The 18,391-nt window shown below is 43.5% G+C and overlaps 1 protein-coding gene across 7 annotated transcripts in view; it reads right to left on the reverse strand.

The window, feature by feature from the left end:
• ppip5k1a (diphosphoinositol pentakisphosphate kinase 1a) overlaps nt 1-18,391 on the reverse strand; it is a 63,393-nt gene that overhangs the window by 23,471 nt on the left and 21,531 nt on the right. For all 7 annotated transcript variants that reach the window (XM_042062587.1, XM_042062586.1, XM_042062584.1 and 4 more), the window contains exons 8-22: nt 17,040-17,141; nt 15,454-15,615; nt 13,074-13,195; nt 12,254-12,355; nt 11,862-11,948; nt 11,686-11,761; nt 10,482-10,591; nt 9,014-9,099; nt 8,533-8,658; nt 3,999-4,120; nt 3,641-3,823; nt 2,297-2,438; nt 819-1,042; nt 132-259; nt 1-35 (exon numbers count right to left, since the gene is read on the reverse strand). The exon at nt 1-35 is cut by the window's left edge and continues 80 nt beyond it. In XM_042062587.1, coding sequence (XP_041918521.1) covers nt 1-35; nt 132-259; nt 819-1,042; nt 2,297-2,438; nt 3,641-3,823; nt 3,999-4,120; nt 8,533-8,658; nt 9,014-9,099; nt 10,482-10,591; nt 11,686-11,761; nt 11,862-11,948; nt 12,254-12,355; nt 13,074-13,195; nt 15,454-15,615; nt 17,040-17,141 — 1,807 coding nt within the window. The remainder of the gene's footprint in view (nt 36-131; nt 260-818; nt 1,043-2,296; nt 2,439-3,640; nt 3,824-3,998; nt 4,121-8,532; nt 8,659-9,013; nt 9,100-10,481; nt 10,592-11,685; nt 11,762-11,861; nt 11,949-12,253; nt 12,356-13,073; nt 13,196-15,453; nt 15,616-17,039; nt 17,142-18,391) is intronic.

Here is an 18,391-nt window from a genome sequence, read left to right on the forward strand (position 1 = left end):
CATGTCGTCCTGGAGACAGAACTCCCCTGGAGTACCTGAGAGGAGACGGGAAATACCACATAGTTGACACTCTGTGGAATCTTAAACCACACAAACACAGCTATGGACACACACACACACCACACACTCACAGAGGGTGCAGCTTGTTCACAGACTCGTCCTCATGAGTCCTCTGCAGGTCCAGCTGGATCTTCTTGACCAGAGGGAGGCAGTAAGCATAGGCGATGTCCAGCTTCTCCACTTTATTAATGCCATACTCCTACACACACATCAAAGGCAATGTTATGTGTATTATCTCATATCTCATATCACCGCTGCCATGGGTTTGTTTTCATAGGCTGTGTGCTGATTACTGATAAGGTTATCTGAGGGAGAACAAGCTGGCAGTGAGAGCATATGCTCCCTCTGTGCTGAGCTATATAATCAGCTTCACAGATAACAATGTGTACATGCCTCAAAACAGATACAGTGTGTGCGCTAAGTGTGACATTTTCTACTCACAGACATTTGCTGGCATGCTCCCTTTGAGCGTATGTGTGTGTATGTGTGTGTGTGTGTCTGTGTGTGTGCGTGTGCGTGTGTGTGTACTGGACCCCTCAGTATAAACAGCTCTAAGGAAAGTAAGATTTGAGATTTCTCTCTAAATAATGCATTGGTGGTGTAACGGTGTACAGTGAGTGAGTGGGTGAGTGAGTGAGTGGGTGAGTGGGTGGGTGAGTGGGTGGGTGAGTGGGTGGGTGAGTGAGTGGGTGAGTGGGTGGGTGAGTGAGTGGGTGGGTGAGTGAGTGGGTGAGTGAGTGGGTGAGTGGGTGAGGTACCTGCGGTATGACAATGTCAGCCAGCGCGCGTGACATGGTGAACAGCTCCACAGTGTTCTCCAGGCCCAGGGAGGCGTTGTGCTGCACATCGTACTTGATGCAGTCGTAGATGTCAGGAATCTTGCTGATGTCGTAGCGGCCGCTCTTCATGCGGAAGTCTCGTTCCAACTTGGTCCAGCGCTGCAGCATCAGCTCCAGGGTCTCGCTGTGGTACAGCTGCAGGTCTGCAGCCAGGGGGCGACAAAGAGCACACACATGCTGACCATCTCCTGTCCTTTCTGACCACACAGACTTCAAATTCATCTAAATGTTTAAATCAGCAGCTCAAGGAAAAGATGGGCTATGTGCCATGCCGTATTACCCCATTTCTGCTTCGGCTCAGGTGTTAATAGAAGGTACTTGCTCCTGTGTCATTGCTATGATTGTGCATTCACACATGAGACGATGTGATCGGTTTCTTTCTAGCTTGTAATCGTCTAATCAAACGTAATGTGTCTAGACCTGCCACTACTAGGGTGCATCCTCCGCGGCACGTGTGTGAGCAGACCCCTTACACACCCAGAGGAGTGTCTCAGCAGGCCCAGGTCCGGGGCCACTGCAGGAGACAGGCAGGAGGAAAGCAGCTGCTCTGCCGAAGCACATTCACCTCATTCACCACAACCACTCAGAGGAGGGTCATCAGTAATCAGACATCTCTTAACTGTGCTGACCACAATGACGTAGTCTGACTCTGACTCTGAGGATAACAACAATGCTGCTGTAATTAGAAGGGATGCTTAACTGAGTAAGCACTTCTCATTTCTTTCTTACTTCTGTCTTTGCTGCATGTTCTCCACATTTCCTTCACATTTTTATTAGGAGGAGGCGGCTACAAGGTAAGGGTGGACTGACCTATGCAATTGATATACCCAGAGGGTGACGACGAAGTATGTATAATGTTGCTACAATCATATTATCTGCAATGGGAAATGAATAGTCTCCTAGCACCAGTAAACTGAAGAGGGCAGCAGACCACAGCATTGAGAAATCAATTCCCTTTGCTGTTAATGGGCAGGCCACCAGCAGGGGGCAGACAAGAGCTCCCAGGCCCATCCTCCAGTGAATTCCATCTGACTTGATGGGAATGCTGCCGTTTGCAGCACAGGGTTGCTTCACAGAGACATTGGCCCAAATAGCAGACATGCAGCCATGCAAGGCATTGACTGCATTTTCATACGGTCACTGGACCAGTGGACAACACAAATTAGCACAGCCTAACTAGTTAGCCTACCTGCTAGTGCAGATCATTGCATTGGCTTTGTGCCTCCATGCGTGTGGAGTAGTGGGAGGCGATGAGTCATTTGTCCACAGCTTCCACTTGTCTTAGCAAGGTCAACTTGAGGCATGTGCACTGAAGGCCAACTGAGCCTGGCGTGTAGCCTTTAAACATATTTCAGGGACTACAGTAGTTGTGTTGACAGGCACATTTAAGGACAGACCTGCGGACTTGGGATCCTCCATCTTCTTGCGGATTTGTGAGGTGAGGCTCTGGATGAGGGCGTAGACACTGTCACACATAAGCATAGGGTTTCCTATCGCCTTCATGGAGTTGACAAGGGAGCAGCTACCAGTGGGGGCCAACTGCACACACACACAGACAGAAAATATGTTTTTACATGAATATATATTCTCACACCAATGCATTGATACATATATATGCACATATGCATGCATATCTGTGCAAAGATATGAGCACATAATTCCACATCATTCCAAACATTCCACAAATGAGATCAAACTGACCCAAGCTAATAAAGATATTTTAAAGCCCCATTAAAGTCACAGAATGTACTGTGTGTCAAGCAAGGAATAAAAAGTCAATTTAAAAGAAACAAATTAGAACCCGGTTATCACAGCGCAGACAGTGCAAATGAGCTTAAAATAACCCCATCTCTGTCCCCATTATGACTAATTAGCATCCAGCTAGATCAAAGAGGGATGTGGAATGACAGTAATAACTGTTCTCACTCTCACACTGAGACGCTGACTGGCAGACTGACACTACACTCCTATAGGCCTAGGGCTTGCTCACCACAGAAAATCTGAATTATTCTTTGGAAAATCAGAACACTTCTACAAGTAATCTCACAGGAAAACCCACATATTGGTTCTCTCACAATGACTTGAAATGGAATTCAGTCACAGAAAGACCCACGACTCAAATCTCTCACAAAAACCTAAAATTGAATATGGTCACACACGGCTGAATTCGCTCACACTCTACACAGGCATTCAGCATGCTTCTGAACAACACCTCACACTCAACACATTTCAGCAATCAGCATTCAGCATTTAGCGTGCTTCTGAACAACACATCTGATTCTCTTTCTCATGTAAAATGAGGCCTTTTCGTGACGAACAATGACGAACCCCACACAGCTGCCAGGACGGATTCTAATCTGATCCACAGGCAGCTACAAGCCGGGCCATTAAACTGGAACTAGCAACAGCCTTTCCGCTGCATAAAGAGCCTCCTACTTTACTGGGGACCTCCATGACATTTATTAGTGTGAGTGTGTCCATAAATTCTATCTGGCACTCTGAAAACGGAATACTGCTCTGAAGTTAGAAAAAAAGCAGATCGCTCCATTTTTACACTTGGATCAAAATGTACAGTATATAACACAAATAGCTGTGTTGGAATTGGGTTTCTATTCAAGAGCTTGAAGACAATAAGTATGATGAACATTTTTAATTACTAGGCTAATCACTGCCTGTAATATGTGCAGGAGTCTACTGCGGGGGGCGTGGAGGTGGTATTGGTCCTACGAGGGCCCTCCTACCTTGTCATACTCCTCGTCGGTGAAGTCCTGGTCCTTCTGCATGATCTCGTGGAGGCGGCCCTTGACGCGGTGCTGGCAGCTGCTGAGCGGGTCGATGTCGTTGTCCAGCAGGCCGTTCATGTTGGCGCTCTTCACCATCTGGACCAGGATGGGCGTCAGCTCACCCTCCAGAGCCAGCAGACCCTAAGGCACAGCGACCATGCAAAATACAGGCACTTTTAACACACACACACAGAAACACGTACAAATGTCACACACAACAAAACATACACACACATGCACCAACACACACACACACACACACACACACACACACACACACACACACACCTGGGATGTGATGTGCATATATACGTACCTTGGCAAAGGCCGCAGCGGTCATCTGCACACGGCCCTCGTCAGAAGCGTAGATTTTGAGGTCGTGGCGGTAGGTGCTGTGAAGTCTAAGAAGACCGCAACCAGGAAACCCAGCATAGTCACCTACCACACAAAGGAAAACAACACTCGTCACAACACCACTGCCACATATGTATAGATGTTGCTGCAGGCTAGAACAGTGTGCAACAGAACTGCACATTAGTCACCTACCATACCAGGGCAGTCACAACCGTCATCACAACAGGATTAACACGGTATTACAACAGGCTCATTACAGCAAGCAACCAACACACATCTGACCGAGACCAGAGCCCCTGCAGCACAACATACATGCACCACACACACCTATGTGGAAATGCACCACACACACCTTATGTGGAAATGCACCACACACACCTATCTGGAAATGCACCACACACACCATATGTGGAAATGCACCACATACACCTACAGTATGTGGAAATGCACCGCACACACATATGTGGAGATGCACCACACACCCCATATGCGGAGATGCACCATACACACCATATGTGGAGATGCACCACACACACCATATGCGGAGATGCACCACACACACCTATCTGGAAATGCACCACACACACTTATCTGGAAATGCACCACACACACACCTATGTGGAAATGCACCACACACACCATATGTGGAAATGCACCACGCATAATGGAAAATATGGGAAACACTTTACAAAAATGGGCCTACACACATTATGGAATGCAGGACAGGGAGGGAGAGAAAATGTTACTGGGAGCTTGACAGTAAAGGAGAAAAACACCCGTCCCTAAAAAATCTAAATGAACCCAAAACATATTCTACAATGCCAGCATTTAACCAAATGACAAAAATAAACTAGATTACAGATAGACAACAAATTACTTGCTGTTGTCAGGCTGAAAGATAGTCATCTGAAAAAAAAAAAAAACATGTGGTAACCAAAAGTGTGTACTGTAGGACACCAATGATTCTGTCCTGGTGATAAAAAGAAGGCAGGAGTCTGAGATTAAAAACTAAAATAGCAGTCTGGGATTAAAATGAAAACGTATTTAATTGTACACAAACACAAAGGCTTTTATTTTGCGCTTTTATACGGTATAAAACCATGACCAGTAATGACATTCTCTAGAACAGAGCAGGCCACTACACTGTTTGAGATTGTCATTATAAATCCTCTCTTCACTAAAACAAACCACAGACAGTTTGGAGGTCAGTGATGACTATACATCTACAAAGTAAGTTATAAAGGGTATAACAATGAAAAATATAGTGTGGAAACATCCAATTCATTTAAATTGCTAGCAAAAATACAATCTTCAGAAGTATCTTAAATTGCATGTTCCCATCCCTTTCACTACTGATCTGAACAATTACTGTAGATCTCAGTTTACTCTGGCTCCCCTGTGAGAAGTTCAATACACATTATCTGTATGGCAACATGTTAAGACAACAATCTCTGCTGTGCATCTTGCCTGTGATAAGGTCAATACAAACTATTTGTATGGCAACCTGTTAAGACAACAATCTCTGCTGTGCATCTTGCCTGTGATCAGACAACTCCCTCTATCTTCCATGTGATGGCAGACAATCACATCCTCCTCAATCGGTCTCTCCAGTAAAGCCAATCTGCCTCTTTCTGATGCATATACAGCTATACAGCAGATCTTCTACCTACCCAAACAGTGCTCACAGGAAGTAGGGGAAAAAAAAGGAAGCTCTTCCAAGGGAGCGGTTGCAAAGCATGAATCCAAAGACAGTGCGTCCTCCTTTTCCCAAGGGTGTTAAGTGGTCAGTGTTAAGTAGTCAGTGTGTTAGAGCCCCAGAGTGCTCAGGTTGTCTGGTTAGGGTGGTGTTGATGGGAGGTTAAGGGCAGCAGCCTTGGTGTGGCGTGGGCCCCAGGGCCTTCTTACCGCCGGCGCCAGGAGACTCATGGCCCAGCCAACCAGTGGCACAGTCTAGCACCACAGACCACAGACCAGCAGAGACCAGACACGGAGAAAAAGAGGATTTAAGAAAAAACATCGGACAAACACATTGAAAAACAGGTTATGGTGAGGTGAAACACCCACAAATCCGAGAAAAGAAACAGTAAACTAGTTTAGAAAACAAAACATAAAAAACTAAATCAAAATCAGTTGTGGAGGGGGAAAAAAGCAGTGTCAAAAAGAAAAATCTTCAATGCATTTTTTCCCCTTCAAGTTTACGCATGAGATTTCGCTGTTTGATAAGAAGATGCCTCAAAACAAAACAGAAGAATCAGTTGCAAAAATATAATTTAAGAACTGCTAGAGGACCTGTAGCACAGTCTATCATCTGAGCAACCCTTTCTGCTGTGTTGTTTTTAGTGATATTAATACACAGCATTAAGATGCTTGGTGTGCTGCTGTTTGGAGATGATTAGATGGGCACACTAGAAGCTGTGCACACTAGAAGGACCGGAGGGCCAAGCAGCAGGGAACACACAACCTCATTCTGCCAGTCTATTTCAGACTCTTCCAACTGAGAAATAATCCCCTGTCAACAGCAACAAATAAAAAGATTTCAAACAAGATGCACATCAAAATAATCCCACGGTTCAATAATTCAGTCCGTTACAAAAAAAAATCATTCTTTTATAACAGAAATCAGTTTACATCACTTTCCCTCTAGAAAAACAGGTTATTGCCATGTTCTTGTGTATTTGTGCAGTGTGCATGCAATGTTTACAGACTGTGTTGTGTGCAACAGAATAGTGCACATACTGGCTTAATATGTATGCTTAATATATCCCGATCCAACAGACAGAAAACTGCTTGGGAGGACTGTACGCTTTTATTCTGACATCAGCTTTAGGATGTACGTGGTGATACGACACGTTTCACTGTGCAGAAGTATCTGCAAGGACACCTCCCTTAGAGTTGCTAGGTTACGGGGACGCTGGCGAGACACGCCGCTCCGTCTGGCATCATGTTTTTGTTTGTTTTTATGTAATGTTCGAAATTTTATGTACTGTAATGTCATGTTTATTTTTTGTATTGGTTTGTCTAGTTAAATGTTTTCCCTGTTTATTTACATTATTATAGTTATTATAGTTTTCGTGTTATTCTTAGTCCTTTGTGGAGCGCTTTGGGTTGCACTCTTTGCATGTTAAATGCGCTTTAAAAATAAAACTGACTTGACTTGAGAGTTGCATAATATACAGTAAGGACAAAATTTAAGTGTACATTTGTATGATGGCATATGTCACCATATATATGGGGCATTCTCATATATGAACATATATATGGGGCATTCTCATATATGCATATGTCACCATATATATGGGGCATTCTCATATATGAACATATATATGGGGCATTCTCATATATGCATATGTCACCATATATATGGGGCATTCTCATATGCATATGTCACCATATATATATATTATATGGGGCTTTCTCATATATGAGAGCAGTGTACTGAGCTGTAGGCACGACTGCAGCTTCTGAAAACACTAGTCCCATCTGGAGGTATAATTTAATTTAAAAACTATTTACAAAATAATATTAACAGTCTTCTGGACTGAGGACATTTTTGGTAAACAAAAAGATACCTGCAGTATGTGCTGTGGACTGGTATCAGACTGGTATTTTTTATTTTAATTATAGTGATAATGTCCAGTTCTTGAAGTGTACTGTAAATCATTTTAGGGTAAACAAAACATACAGTGCTTTTTTATGTATGAAACAGTAGGGTCAGAAATAGAAACAGCCAAACAGCTGACAGAACACAAACAGCTGAGTTGATCTTGGATGTATGTTGAACTCAATATCTTAATGACAGTGAACATGTTGAACACTAAGCCTTTTATGGTGAATGACTAATTATCATCTTATCAAGTCTGCAGCTGTCAAAGTTTTCCAGAACACCCTCAGCTGACGTCAGGCTCCGCCACTCTAAGCCTTCGGTGGGAGCGCTCTGAACTCTCTGAGTGCCAAAAACTCAACGACAGTTCAAATCACATCCTTCATTTACAAACAGTTTCACAGTGCCAGAGTATGCTTGGAGTGGCAGTTTAGGGACAGACTTTAAATACGAGAGGGAGCTGAGCTACGTGTGTGGTGTTGTGGTCTTACAGGGAAGCTACACCAGGCATGTAACTGAAGCGTTCCGTTCACGTTGCGTCTGCTGCAACAATTAGTAGCTACACAGGAAGTAGCTGCACCAGACGTGATAGCGACACGTACGTATGAAAAAAATGGATGATTCTTCTGAAATGGATTTTACGCGCCGCGAACGGAACGCTTTAGTTACTCGCCTGGTGTAGCTTCCCTGTTAGCCTGTCCTCCACGGAATACCTCTGTGATGTGTACTTGTGTAAGTGTTAATGAGGACACGACAGCTATGCTGCATTATGGGGACTCATTTCACTGTGAGGCCTAGTTGAATCACCCTTTCTAAGTTGAGTGTGTGTGCTGTTGTGTGATGTAGTTGAATCACCCTTTCTAAGTTAAGTGTGTGTGGTGTTGTGATCTCTTACCCTGTCCTCCAGGGTACATGCACCGGAAGGCTCGGCCCAGCTCCTCAGCCTGAACCCGGCCAGCTGGGGTCAGCTCCCCACCCCACTTTAGCACCAGCAGCAGGGATGGCTCCTCCTTACGGGCATCTGAAGACACACACACACACACACACGCATAAATATCTAGCAACAAATAGATATTAAAGATACAACCAGTCCCTGGCTGCATGCATCCATCTCACGATTCAGTCTATGAGAAGATCTAAAATGTATAAAATATGTAAGAGTTTAAATTAATATTTAATATGACATTGTCCTTGTGATAAATTGTGCCTTGCAGTCTTGAGGCAATAATAGCATTAATACATCTGGCATTTCATTAGATGACATGACAAGAGTCTCATTCTGCTTCCGCATTCTTCACATACAGTGTGTGAGCAGCTTTAAATCAATCATTTAAAGGATCACGTCAGTCCTGAATACAGGTGAGTGGGTTACACACCCTCTTCCTCACTGGAGGTCTTGGGTTGTCCATGTGGCAGGTAGGTCAGCTGAACTTTCCTATTTATCCCAGAGAAATGGCCATACCTGCAGAACACACACAGAAAGAGAGACGTTAGTGAGGCCACAGGACAAACCTGCAAGACTCAAACTGCCCTGAGCTTGATGTACCATCTATTCCAAATGCCTTTGGAATAGATGTGTGTGGATTGGAATCATTCACTACACTTAAACTGACAATGCCAACCTCTGCCAAGGCCAAATGCCATATGTTATGTTGTGCAATGTTGGAGAATCCACCCAAAGATTTGGATTGGCTCTATTTTGCCCAAACCTGCTTAAAGACAAGCGTACAAACTGAACCAAAAACACAACCTTCTTGGCGGAAGTACTAGCGGCGAACGCTTCCCAACCCGGTGCGGTGGGTGTGCACACGCAGACATGTCCAAAGAGCACGCGTGGCAGTCTCCCCCACAGCACAGCTCGCATTCGTTCCTCATCCCTGACCTCATGCCGACCATAAACCTGACAGCTTTAGGCACCGGGCCACAGTGACCAGCCAAGGCAGCTGGCTGTGTGTGTGCGTGTGTGTGTGTGTGCGTGCGTGCGTTTGTGAGAGGAGGCTCAATGCCATTCCGCATCACCACTGTCTTCCAACATAAAAGGTCTGAAGACAGTGCGAAGGTAAGAGGACACCTCGAGCGGCCACAAGGCCAGAGCGCACGGTGTTGTCACGCAGACGGGCTTTACAGTCCAGCAGCCTCTGTGTGAGGGCTTTACAGTCCAGCAGCCTCTGTGTGAGGGCATTACTGTACCGACAAAACACCATGACAAACCATCTGATGAACTGCAGCATTCTTTCTTATTTTTTCCATTTTCTTATTCAGAATTTTGCTTCGTCTACTGTTCTAACGAAGTTATTACTTTTCACACGGCTAAGGGAAAATCCCCAGAGTGCACCTGGACTTCTCTTTCCCAACTCTAGTCTTAGAAGCACTTTTCAAACTCTTTATGCTGACTGTCGAGGGAAAGCAATAAAAGCAATAGAAAGCAAATAACGCAGGAGAGTCGAAGCAAATATCATTTGAAGTTGCAGTTTCCAGGCAATATTTCCATGTTTTAATATTGCTTTTTTAAACAGCCATTCTCCTGGGTAGCTCCTGACTGCTTGTCTCTGTGCAAGAGTGAGCTACAGTGTGTGTAAGAGAGCTCTTCTGTGAACAATACGCCTCACATGACAAGGCTCCAGAGAGTCTCGGACAGGAAAAGTGTGTCGCTGTCTGTAAGTGTGTGTGTGTGTGTGTGTGTGTGTGTGTGTGTGTGTGTGTGTGTGTGTGTGTGTGTGTGTGTGTGTGTGTGTGTGTGTGTGTGTGTGTGTGTGTGTGTGTGTGTGTGTGTGTGTGTGTGTGTGTGTGCATATGCGAGTGAATCTGTGCCAAATACACGTCCCAGCACCCCTCGTTGCTCACATCTCTAGCACGGTCTTGAGCTGCTCCAGTTTAGACTTCTTCTCCTCCACCTCCACCTCTGTGTGCTGCACCAGATCCATTAGCAGCAACCGAGCAATGTCCAGCACTTCCTGTCAGACACAAACAGACACAGACACAGACACACGCACACACACAGACACAGACACAGACACAGACACACGCACACACAGACAGACAGACAGACAGACAGATATAGACACATGTACACACACACACACAGACAGACAGACATAGACACACACACACAGTCAGTGACTCTGATGCCAAACACTGAGCAGAAATGTAACCTATGCTCAGCACTTAAGAGATACTTCCCCTGCATGTTTACACATCTTCCTGGTCTGCCTGGAAACTCTGCAGTTAATTCTAATCTTGATTAGCTGGGAACAAGTACATTTAAACAATACAGAGAACTGGATTGTGTTCTTGACTGGATGAAAACGACAGATGAATTGAATTGCTGCGTTCGGTCAAAAGAGACAGATTTGCAAACAGTCCGGCCTGCCAGCAACTAAACCCAGAGCCACTGTTCCGGAACACTCCTGCTTCCAAATGTTAGGAGAAAGGACTAAAAGAAATGTCATAACTCTGGAATATTCCAATGTGACGAAAAACAGGAACAGAGATGACTACAGCTTTATGACAGGAAATCTTTTTTTCTCTCTGATTGATTTATTTATTTTTAGATTTAGGCACGTTCTGATAGCTTCCATTACTACTGCATTATACGGCTTGTCCCAGAGCCAGAAACACCCTTTACAGAGCATGTGCAGACGTTTAACCAAGTGCACTCATTGTACTTCCAAACAGTGTGCAGAAAGACTGTATAATACCCTGTATGGTGCATACTGCCACGACATCCAGTATACAATCTGATTCAATACAATATGTGGATTACTCATGTGTCTGAATGTGGACGCTTTCGCATCGTGTTGCCAGTGGCATGTGCTGATGGTACAGTACTGTAGGTCTAAGATTAGACTATTGCTTGACATTAGCGACACCGCTAATATTAGCATGATGACAACAGAGCCTCACGCCAAGGGGACGTTTTCCGTACATGGATTAAGCCTAGCTTTATATTCAAAGACAAGTTCAATGAAAGCCTTCACTGAAGAAAAGTTTCCACGTACAGTCTGTGAAACTGTCAGTGCATTTTAGTCAATGTTTCGTCTGATCTTACCTGGAGTTGTTTAGGCTTCTTCAGTTTCAGTTTGCCTGTCTTATAGCCTCCATACTTCTCAAACAACTCAAAGAACCTGGGCATATGAGGAATCACAAGAGAGAGGGTCACTGATGGCTGCTTTGTGGACAAACACAGGCGCACAGCAAACAGGGTTTGTGTGGTTCACAACTCACATGGGGTTGCGGACTTCCATCTTCATTTTTTGTTTAGGGGTCCGATCGCCATGTCGGATCACAGCAATGACACATCGTAGCTCCATCCTAAACAGATCCAAAGAGATTACAAACTGTGTTTGAGTGTGTGTGTGTGTGTGTGTGTGTATGTTTGTGTGTATATACACATCTGTATCTGTGCAATACATGGAGAACAAGTACATCTGTATGGTGCTTTCATGAGAAGAGGTTTGTGTGTGTGTGTGTGTGTGTGTGTGTGTGTAAGTCACAGTTGGAGAAAGCATGTTTGCCTCTGTGTGTTTGTTTGCAGAGGTCAAAGTATGAGAATGTGTGTTTGTACAGCTGAAGAAGCACACGTTTGAGTGTGTGTGTGTGTGTGTTTGTATGCTCACATGGTGCCTGAGGTGGTGGGGACGATGGGGATATCTTCAGCCTCAGTGGGGATGGACCAGGGAATCTGAAACTGTGGGGCCAGTTCCCGCATCACAATGTTCCTAAAAACACAAACACACAGACACACAAACATACACAACACAAGCACACAGAATTAGACAATACAACACACACAATAACAGGCACAATGTGGGAATGAACTCATTAACACACACACACACACAATATATATATATATATGTATATTTTATATATTATATATATATATATATATATATATATATATATATATATATATATATATATATATATATATATATATATATATATATATACACATTCACCGGTACTGTATATATAATATATATATACTGTATAACAGCACAGTAGTATCCAGACACAAAATACACACATTTAAATGCATACATGTGCGCGCACGCACACACACACACACACACACACACACACACACACACACACACACACACACACACACACACACACACACACACACACACACATAAAAGCATCTGGAAATGCTAGTGTGCTGTGAGGATTATCTCTGCACCACAGTAACTGTATTGTGTAATAGTCTTAAGGGCAAAAGCCAAGGATTAGTAGATGGCATTTGGCTCTTTTTTGCAAGGTACATAACTTCCTGGATTCCTTTTAATGAGCTTAATAGGTTTTCTCCCTGCAGTATACCGAATGAATAAATGAATGCTCTCCACCATAACCAACCCTACAAGACATTAAATCATGATTGAAATTGTGTAAGGGGAAATTTAGAAATAGTTGGACTGTCTCTATAAGCCTTACCCCAGGATTTTGGCACAGTCATCGTAGTACTTCATAGAGTTCTTGACAAAACTGAATCCGTTGACGTCACACACATAAGAGTGGCCGTTGGCTCGGAGCAGGTCAAATCCGCACACGGTTTGCTGTGGACAGCAGAAGGAGACATGAAGAGGCATAAAAACAGTGATGGGGGCAAACACTGCACTTCTTAATCTTCCAGAGGGAAAACATTTACAATCATTACAACATTTAATTTGATCATTACAACATTTAATTGAAATTAATTGAATCATTACAACATTTTCCATTTTTTGAGGTGAGGCTTAACTGATCTACAGTGCCTCTGTGATAAACGTTCCTATACTGTAGGGCTGGGATAAACAATTCTTTTTTAAACGATTAATCTAGCGATTATTTTTCGATGCATCGATTAATCTAACGATTCATTTTTTCAGTCCGATTCGATTTCAATTCGATTCGATTATCTCCCCATTAATTCACTAATAGCAACTTATACATGTTGATTTACATATCTGAATGAAAAAACATGAATTCCTTAACATTGCAATAAATGTTTATTGCTCTTAAAATTCCAAAATAAAAGACTATGCAAGTGCAAAGTAATGCATTCTTAGTCAGAGGTAGCATTCAATAAAGTTCAGTAGTGTATAGGTTTAATTCAGTGCCTCGTTACGAGATAGAGCGGGCGGGGCAAGGAAAGGCTGTGTGCGTAAAAAGCGCAGCTCAATGAAAGGATTTTATCTTATCTTTAATTTAAATAGTACATTAACATCAACGTAGAACATCAATGTGTGGTGGCTGGTTTTGATTTCGTGCCGCCCAGCCACAGATTAGTCAACGTATGGGAACACTGAAGGTGTAAAATTAAAAATATTTAGCGGCACACATTATGCTTGACAAATCGACGCGCATATTTTGCGTCAACGTATTTTTTGCATCGACGTCATCGATTACGTTGACGCGTTGTCCCAGCCCTATTATACTGTATTAACTTTGGGCTGTAAACTGGGCCGCACATTCACTACTGCATTCTCAGGACTCCTACTGTACTGTGCTGCCTGATAATCAGATCTCGTCACTACCGTTTTGGCCTGCTGCTGACAGCTCTCTCACACGTTATGAGCCGAGGGGAACCCCTCACACCTCTCTAACGTCACAGAGAACTGGAACTGCATCAGAAACCAGCTCTGCAGGGTGTGAGTAGCTCACCCATGACTGTGCAGAGATGGATCAGCAGACCCAGGGCAGTGGCACAGTAGCTCTGTCCCAGTTCTGAACTTCGCCTCCCTGCGTGAACTCTCCGCACTCCCTCACTCGTTGCCTCTAGTCTAGACAGCGGTCCTACATTTCCAAGGGGGCAGGTGAACGTTCGGAGAGCGTAGACACTATGGTGGATCTGAGGCTAAATAGTAGACCTGTTCACCTAGCCATCCCCATTGAAGCCCATTCAATTTTGGCGCCACTTTGACATCAAATAACGTTACAGCTGAAGCGTTTTAAGCCTTTATATGAACTTTTTCTATTTCCGGAGTAATACAACATTGTGTGATTGGCGTCATAACCTCGTAACTGACTTACAGACTGAGTAATAAACTTTTTTCCGAAATCAATGCTAAAGTGACGTAATAAGAATACAGCCTGAACCGGGTGAAAGCGTCGCACAGGAGCAAAATAACCGTATTCTCTGGATAAGAACGAAAGCACCGGAGCACAACATTTCAGCAAAGTTTTGATGGATTGACAGTAGCCTAGGCTATGAATGTGGCGAGTGCTGTTTATATTAAATCACATTTATCTACGAACAACTAGGACATTTAGAACAGTAATGTAGACATGGTGGTAACGAAGTAAGTGGCTACATACCCAATCTCTCGGTGCAGCTATCACAAGAGTTACACAAGTCAGACTACGTGCCTACGTTACATTTACGTCCCCTGAGCCTGCGCAGAAAGCCTCGTCGACCAACAGGAATTGAAATTTGCTTCACCCGCCTCGATTGACGTCTACGTGATGACTCTGTCCATATCTTTTACTGTCTATGTACATTTCCCCTTGGACTGATTCAGCCATTTTGTTTAATAGAAATGAGCGAGCAGGGTGGTGATTTAAAGTGACTGTGACTTTCCACACTGCCATGTACAAACAGTGATATCTGGCCCCTTGCGAGTTTGGCTAGTCTTAGGACCTCTTTGCCAGAGACCAAGAGAGAGAGAGGGAGAGAGAGGGGGAGAGGGAGAGCAAGAGAGAGAGAGAGGGGGAGAGAGAGGGGGAGAGGGAGAGCAACAGAGAAAGAGGGGGAGAGAGAGGGGGAGGGGGAGAGAGAGAGGGGGAGAGAGAGAGCGAGCGAGAGAGAGAGAGAGCACAAGGACAGATGTGTAACCTTGAAGGCCAGGCAGACTTTGCGAGCGACCAGTTTCTCCATGGCGGTCAGCATGACTGGGTATCTGATCTCCTTTCCCTCGCTGTCCCGCTCCACCTTCCCGTCCAGTGCAGGGGACTTGCGCGCCTCGGCGTGCGCATAGTCGGGACCCACAGTATACACCTGCACACGCAAGACAAACACAAACACACACACACACACACACACACACACACACACACACAGTTCAAACACATGTTACATAGTTCATGTTATAGGCATTAAAGGAAAATTCCGGTAATTAGCACTTTGAGTCCCTTTTCTGGTTTGTTTTGGATGAACTAGAGTGGTGGACACCGACATTTTGACGATTGGTCCGGTCTCGACCTTTCTGACTCGTTTTGAATCACCTTTGACTAGTCAAGAGTGGCTGCCAGCAGGCATACTATAGGCTACTCAAACATGTCCTAAAACAACCCTTAACGTTCATTTTCAAAACTGTGCAACTCACCGAGTGGTTAGTGGTGTCCGTTGATGTTCCAAAACAAGTAGCGTAGCGAAATTTCTGTCGTGTTTTATTTGGCATTTTGTAAAATCCCATTGATTTCTGTTGGAGGACTCATTGCACGTTGATATTACTGCACCGTCAATTCTTCAGGTTCAAATATTGAGCGGTTGTGAATAGTTTCACAATATCAAATAAGACGGCTGGAAATCATACATTGCGCCGACATATTTGCTTTTAATAATCAACGAACACCACTAACCACTCGGTGAGTTGCACAGTTTTGAAAACGAACGTTAAGGGTTGTTTTAGGACATGTTTGAGTAGCCTACAGTATGCCTGTTTGCAGCCACTCTGAGAAGTCAAAGGCGATTCAAAACGAGTCAGGAAAAGTCGAGATGGGACCAATCGTCAAAATTTCGGTGTCCACCACTCTAGTTCATCCAAAACAAACCAGAAAAGGGACTCAAAGTGCTAAATACCGGAATTTTCCTTTAATCATATGTTACATAGTTCAGGTTATAGATATTAATTCACACATCACAAAGGAACACATTAGACACAATAGACTCCCATGGGAGTGTAACATGAACCGTTTGTGAACAAAATATTGATTTCACTATGATCCAACAACAATGTGTTTAAAGCCCACTGATAAAACACTACTGTCTATTCAATCAAGTTAATTGTGTATGGCACAGTATTCAAAGAAATATCTGTGACCCAAAACGTATATGGATGTAATTCACCTGATGTTCAAATTTTATGATTCAAGGTTAGATTAAAAAGGAGGATTAAGTCATTAAGCCTCTTATTTTACCTCATTTTAACATTCACAGGCTGAAATATGCCTTTTTATTCAGAACCTCTTTGAGGTGTAGAAAACGTAAATGCCTGTTCATAAAGGCCATGGTCTCAGCGTGTACAGTACACCACATGGTTGTGTTGGCTTAATACTTTTGTTTAACTGAAACAGCATTAATATAATCATTTTCCACATTTTATTCACCTGGGAGGAATACACACTAATCCAAATGGTGTTAATCCTTTAGCGTGGAACACACACACACACACACACACACACACACACACACACACAAACCTTAACATCTGTGCCATCTGTGGGCATGAATTCCTCATAGATGTAGGAGCCAGTTTTCCTCACGTTGCTCTCGGGAGAGTACACACTGCTCCTGCTGCCGATCTGCAAAAACAAGCGTGAGCCGGTCAGTCAGTGTCCTGTTAGACACGCTGAATCCCCATCACAGTCCCAGCTGCAGCAGCAACGGCAGAAGTGCCAACCTGCCAACATTACCACAGTGTAATGCCACATGGGACATTAGCACATTCAGAAATATCACACAAATCACTTAACCGTATCACAGCTGCAGTGCAGTATGCACAGCATATAGTGTACACTACACACTTCTCTACCAACATTACTTCATATTCTCATGCTCTTGAGACAGGAGTACAGTACAACATGCTCAAGCTGTTAATGGTGCGTCATAACAAGTATTAGCAGCCTCAATAAGAGTACAATTATTGTAGAATCATAACTTATTCAACATAATCACACTTAAAAGAGTTGATTGATTTATTACTATACAATTAATATATAATTAAAATCATATCATATTATATTAAATTATAGCTTCACAATCAGAGAAAACAGCTTGTTTCAAAAGGGTCAAAACTAGGGTCTTAAAATTACATTGCTCTTATACCATTTGGTCATCAATAATTCATCAATAACTGAAATAAACTCAGTTTCTTCTAATCAAGATGAAATATTTATACAAAATAGATGTAGTGTCTAGCATACCATTCCCTCTTGTTAACACCATGCTATTTACAGTGCTATTTACAGTAGGTAAGTTGATTCATTATATGATATCTGGATATATTAAAGCATATTCTCCACGTACTGAAGAGTGGACATTGCTTGACAGAAAACTTTAATGGTTAACAATGGATTTTGTATTCAGACTTCTTGTATCTGGACATTTTGTACCAATGTATGGACTTTTTGCCTTTTTTGTCAATTGTCCAGGGGCTGACAATTCTATTGAACCCCAACACACATACAATTATTTAAAAAAAAACACAACCAAATGCTTGGAAGGCTTGACTGTCAAGCACAGCACAGCACAGCACAGCACAGCACAGCACAGCACAGCACAGCACAGCACAGCACAGCACAGCACAGCACAGCACAGCACATGGGGGCTGTCTCCTTGATTGCCCTGGTTGTGAATTCATCCATATTTTTGGAAAACAGGCTGACATTTGATGCTGACTGATGCACAGCTGAAACTCCAGCAGCTCCAGCAGCATAGACTTGTCAGCATTACATGTACAGTAAGACCAATCCCCCATAAATCACCACATGGACCAAATGCCTTCAGGCAAACAGCACAGAGAGCATTTGGCAATTCCCCAGCAGTACAGTAC

This window comes from Alosa sapidissima, chromosome 14 (assembly GCF_018492685.1).
Source record: "Alosa sapidissima isolate fAloSap1 chromosome 14, fAloSap1.pri, whole genome shotgun sequence".
NCBI lineage: Eukaryota > Metazoa > Chordata > Actinopteri > Clupeiformes > Clupeidae > Alosa > Alosa sapidissima.